The 5,704-nt window shown below is 26.3% G+C and overlaps 1 protein-coding gene across 1 annotated transcript in view; it reads right to left on the bottom strand.

Annotated features, from left to right (window-relative positions):
* The window catches only part of LOC107459599 (probable leucine-rich repeat receptor-like serine/threonine-protein kinase At3g14840), a 14,841-nt gene extending 9,310 nt beyond the window's left edge, over positions 1 to 5,531 (bottom strand). The window contains exons 1-10 of the mRNA XM_052251645.1: positions 5,411 to 5,531; positions 4,930 to 5,098; positions 1,749 to 1,820; positions 1,531 to 1,599; positions 1,292 to 1,363; positions 1,122 to 1,190; positions 717 to 788; positions 520 to 591; positions 340 to 411; positions 141 to 212 (exon numbers count right to left, since the gene is read on the bottom strand). Of these exons, the coding sequence (XP_052107605.1) occupies positions 141 to 212; positions 340 to 411; positions 520 to 591; positions 717 to 788; positions 1,122 to 1,190; positions 1,292 to 1,363; positions 1,531 to 1,599; positions 1,749 to 1,820; positions 4,930 to 5,098; positions 5,411 to 5,522 (851 nt within the window). The 5' untranslated portion in view covers positions 5,523 to 5,531. The remainder of the gene's footprint in view (positions 1 to 140; positions 213 to 339; positions 412 to 519; positions 592 to 716; positions 789 to 1,121; positions 1,191 to 1,291; positions 1,364 to 1,530; positions 1,600 to 1,748; positions 1,821 to 4,929; positions 5,099 to 5,410) is intronic.
* Between the last annotated feature and the right edge of the window lie 173 nt (positions 5,532 to 5,704).

Below are 5,704 nucleotides of genomic sequence, written 5' to 3' on the forward strand. Positions count from 1 at the left end.
AAAAAAAAAGACAAGTTACACAAAAAATTAACAAAAGAAAAAATTAATAAAACAATCAGAAAAAATGAATCACTCTGCACATAATATTTTTGTCGATCAAAACCAAGTTAGAATAATACACTATTTTAATTTCAACTCACAATACTCCCAAGTTTGTCATATTATCGAGAGGTGGGAATTTAGACTGAGGTCCATTCAGGTCACTAATCCTCCTGCATTATTCATATTTAAGGCAAGGAATAACAATAAAATTTTAATAATAAAACAAGGAACGACTTTAATTTTAAAACTTTTGATGTTGTGTGGAACCATCATATCATATATGATATATATACTTACAAGTCTTCTAAATTAAGTAAATATGAAATTTCAGATGGAATTGGCCCAGTAAAACCACTCCCCTGTATTACTCTGTCACAATATGATTAAGCTTTATATATATATGCAAAGATATGAATAGACAAAATAACTAAGTTATATATATAATTAAATTTTAGAAAAACAAATAATGGATCTCACAGATTTTCAAGTCCTGTCCATTTTTGTATGAAATTAGGTATTTTTCCTGAGAATTGATTATCACCAAGACGGCTGCCAATAAGAATATATTAAATGCTATTAATTCAGAGAAAAAACCATATATATTGTAATACTAATATATAATTATAATTAGTCATTGAAGATAAAGAAATTAAGATAAATATAGGAAAGCTTACAGTTCCTTTAATGTGATTAGATTTGAAAATGTTTCAGGCAGTTCTCCAGTGAAATTATTAGAGGTAAGATCCCTGTAGCATTCAAAAAGGAAATATTTGATAAAAAAAAAGAATTAGTTAAAAATAGTTATAATTTGTCTTATTTAACATTTATTAATTATTATAAAAATTAATAAATATTAAATACGACAAATTCTGCTTATTTTATTTATCTTCTTAACATTACCGCATTTAAAAATACCATGTATATACATATATCTATATATGAGCCATTAATATATAAATGAATATTAATATTTATGGAAGATTATTTTAATAAGTAAAATTATAGATTCATGATATTAAAATTTTATACTGATAATAATTAAAATTAAATTACAAAACATTATATAGTAAAAGACTTACAGTATTTCAAGGTGTGGAAGAGATCCAAGAACTGAAAGATTCCCATAGAAATTATTGAACTCTAGGGACCTACGCAATTTTAGATTAGCTATATACAATGAACTCTTCTCTAACGTTTTTTTTTTTTTTTAAGACAGAAATTATTAAAAGATGGATAATCAAACACTTACAAAGTTTTGAGAGTGGTGATGTTTGCTAGCTCCTTAGGGATTTCACCACTCAGTCCATTTGCAACAAGTGCACTATAGAGTGAATGAATAATCATACGTATCATATCATAATACTTTGACTTAATTTGATGAACAAAACATAATTATAGATCTATATGGATATTTAATTTAGTAAGGAGAAGAACAGAATGAAGCTAAAAAGAGCAGAGAAGAAATTATTAATAGAGAGGAGAGCATACATTTTGGTAAGGTTCATTGTACCCCATTCTCTAGGAATCGTACCGCTAAGGTAATTGCGGGTAAGGTTACTGTTAAAAATGACAAAACAAAATAAAATAAAATAAAATGCATCATAGTAGCTAGTGAAGCATTTGAGTAAATGCATGCATGAAAGATTGTTAATTATTGATCCTCATAAGTATGGTCTCTTACTTCAAAGAAGACATTTATTACATACATCTCTTGAAGGTATGGCAGCTTGACAAGTTCTGGAGGGAGCTTTCCTTGAAGATTTTGTGCACTCAGTATTCTGTTGATCATTTTATTTTTGGGCAACAAATTATTGGAAAATAAGAAATAACTTGAAATTATAAAATGTAGGTTTAATTATTCTGTTGATCTCTTTGCAAATTTTTTAATTAGATTTTTTTGTATTTTTTTTTAATTGAGTCCTTGCACCAATTTCTTTTTTTTTTTTAATTGGGTTCCTATACTTTTGTTTCCTTTTAATTGGTCTCTGCATCAATTTTTTTTAATTGGATCTTTATATAATTAAGTCAATTACTGTCAAGAGAGACCTAATTAAAAAAAATTGGTTCAAAAATTCAATTAAAAGAAAAAAAAGTATAAAGACCTAATTGAAAATTACACGAAACTATAAGGACTAACAAAATAATTAAATCTAAAATATATATAAGATTAAGTACTTTTTTTCGTTCCTAAAATTTGAAAAAAAAAATAGAAATCGCCCAAGCTTTCTTCTTATCAAATTCATTCCCAAAAATCATTTTAAAACCATTCTTCTCTATCCCAACTTTATTTTTTGGGACAAATTTCCCTCGATAAAAATAAATTAAAAAAAAACCCTTATCCCCATAAAACAACACACGCAATCCCAATCTTTCTTATTATTCCCACCATATCTTCTAAATTTTTCAATCTTCCATATCATTTCCACCATATCTTTTTAAACACTATCAAAATTTCTCTTTCATCCTCATTCCCTTCAACAACAATAATAACAACACCAATAATAATTAATTTGTTTTAATAAAAAATCAAAACAAAAATTGAGAGAAAGAGAAGCCGGGAGAAAATGTGACAAAATGGTGGCAGCGCTAATGGAGGAAAGGAAACTAAAATTGGAAGAAAGAGAGGGAAGCAAAATTGGAAGGAGAAGAGAAAGGAGGACATGACGGGGAGCTAGGGAGCCATTGTTGCTGTCACTAGAGCCCACCGAGTGTAATAAGTACTTAACACTTCATGATATTGTAATAGAAATGACAAAAGAATATTGGTTTCGATCCTTGGAACCCTAACAAAAAGAAATTTATTATAAGATTAAAAAAAGAAAGAAAGCCTAAGGCACAAAAAAAAGTTTTGAAATATTATCATTCATTTGTCCTTTTTCATCAATTTAAATTATGGGGAGAAGTAGTTTTATGATACCATATATAATATTTTTTTTAGAGATCAAATTACTCTAAAGTTTGTGGATTGATACAGTAAAAAAGTAAGAGTCTAATAATCACTCTTAAATTAGGGCAACTTACTTAATTAAAAATTTGGATATATCAAAATTACTAAAATACAATTTTTATAAACTGTAAATGTATTTACAACATTTATAATATTATAGAAATCGCTAGAGAGTATAATGATTTAAGGAATTAACGCAAATCGGTACAAGAGTGTAATGGTTTATGTTGGAACGCGTTTAGCCAAAAACTGTTATACTTTGTAGTAATTTCTAAAAGAATTGCATAATAAAAAAATCGCGAGTCCTATAGCGATTTCTTTTTAATAGTGTAACTTAGAAAACTGTTTAACTCTGCTGCAGTTTACATGTGAGGTACTATAATATCCGCTTGAGACAGTAGCAGATTTCTCATTTGGAGAGCAAAGCCAACTTTGTTAGAGAAAAAATGTAGAGAGAGATAGAGCAAAGCTAACTTTGTTAGAGAGAAAATGTAGAGAGAGATAGTTGTAGGAAAAAGTAGAGAGAAGTAGTTGTGGACTCAGAGAGGGAGGAGGGGACTTGGATAGGATTCAATATTCTAAGAGAGGCCAACATCAAGTGAGACTATGGTGGACGAAAATAGCTTGTAGTGATTCAATGGTATTGCTCACGTTGCCGACGAGATCAATGAAGAGGTAAGTTTGTGCTCTTTTAAATATTGCATTTTATAATATAAAATATAATATTCAAGCTATATAATCTAGTAGTATTGCAAATACGTTTATAATTTATAAAAGTTGTATTTTGATAATTTTGATCTCCAAACATTTTAATTAAGTAAATTGCTCCTTAAATTAAGATAATACGACTCACGTACAATGAAAATTATAAATTCAATTACGATTAATCTCTCACTTAGCAATTCATCAATCTTTTTATTTTAGAGTATATTTTTTCTTTCACTAGAGATGAGAATGGTATAAAAGATAGCCTAATAATCTTGAAAAAAGCCGCATCCAAAAAATATAATATAAGTAGTCTAATATAATAATTATATTAATAATTAATTTCATAATTTGAACACGTGATCTTAAGATCATATGAAAGATAACTCAACAGTTGTTCTAAAATTTTTTTCATCAATTGATATAAAATGTATCAAACAAAAAAAGAAAAAATATTAAAATTTATTTGCTATACTTTTTTTTTCTAGGACTTATAGTTTGATTATAAAATTTTTCAACATAATTTTATTTAATAATTTTTGTTTTGAAAGCTTATAAATTCATTGCAAATTTTTTTCAAAAACTTAATTATTCCATTATTAAAATAAATAATAAATAGAAGATATCAACTCTCGATTGAACGACCAAATTTTAATGTATGAGCTCAAGTACATTCAAGGCTCATTTAGTTTGAATAATCTTCTAAATCCCAAACTTTTTATTCAATGAAAGATCTCTTGTTACCTAAAAAATAAAATCTCTTGTTTGGAGAGCTTCTCGTCTACCGACAGGTAGCATTTTTTAAGTTGTATAGTTGTATAATTATTTATTTATTTTATTTAATAATAATTTTTATTTATCGTATTTTTTAAAAATTTCCAACTTTTTTTACTATTATATCTTTTTTTTTTCTTTTATAATTTTTACCTTAGAAAAAAATTTATTAAAAAAAAATTATATATAATTATCTTTATATAAAATTATTAATCGAAAATAATTAAATAATTTAATATATGTATTTGATTAATTATATATTATTTAACAATTTTTTAAACTATTAGCTTTACTTAAAAATTATTAAAAAAAATTAATGAAGTAAAAAATAGTATTGTTTATATCATAAATTATTTTTTTAAAAAAAATTTAACGTATAAAAAAAAGACATATAAATAATAATATCCCTAACAGTTCATATATAAAAGTATAATACTAGAAATGATAGAGAATATACATACATGGTAATGATATGGCAGAAGTTGTCATTAGCAATGGAGCAATCACATGAAACATTAATTATTTCTGATGTTGAGCGAACTGGGTTTGAAATAATCCCCCCCACACTGCATGGATCTATGTTCTTCAAGTCCCAATCGAGCGTTTTTGTTATTTGCTTCAGAGCTTCCACTAAATTCAAATATATTTTTTAAGAGTTTTCTTTTATGCTTGATTCTCGGAAGAGATCAGATAAATAAATAATATCCTAGTTTTCTTTCAAATTTACAATAAACCTAAAAACCGAAAATATTCTTAAACTACGCTTACTTAAGGGATCCAACCGTTTAAACTAATTAAGAATAAGCTATATACATGTTTCTTTTCATAATTGAAAGTATGAAAAATTAAAATTGATATTCATATAAGCTATAAGAATTACTGATAATTATTTTTTTTTTAAATAAGATCTTTCTTTATTTGGGATAATAGGATATGGCATACCTTCTGTGTCTGGCAGCCGAGAAGCAGCTTCTGTAGGACATAGCATGAAGCAAAGTGCAAGGAATGATGAAAAGAAGAAAAGTTTAGAGGAAGTAGTGATCATCATCTTCATATGCTGCTTATTGAGTCCTATCTAAAAAGACAGATCATAAAATGAGAAACAATCAAAGATATAACTTAAGGTAGAAAAATGGAATATCTATCAGCTATTCATGACTATAGAATTTTAATGTGAACGTAATAAAGAGCTTGTTTGTTTGCGTCAGATATATAAAATTTTATATGAATTATTTA

The sequence above is a fragment of the Arachis duranensis genome, chromosome 7, assembly GCF_000817695.3.
Source record: "Arachis duranensis cultivar V14167 chromosome 7, aradu.V14167.gnm2.J7QH, whole genome shotgun sequence".
Taxonomy (NCBI): Eukaryota; Viridiplantae; Streptophyta; class Magnoliopsida; order Fabales; family Fabaceae; genus Arachis; species Arachis duranensis.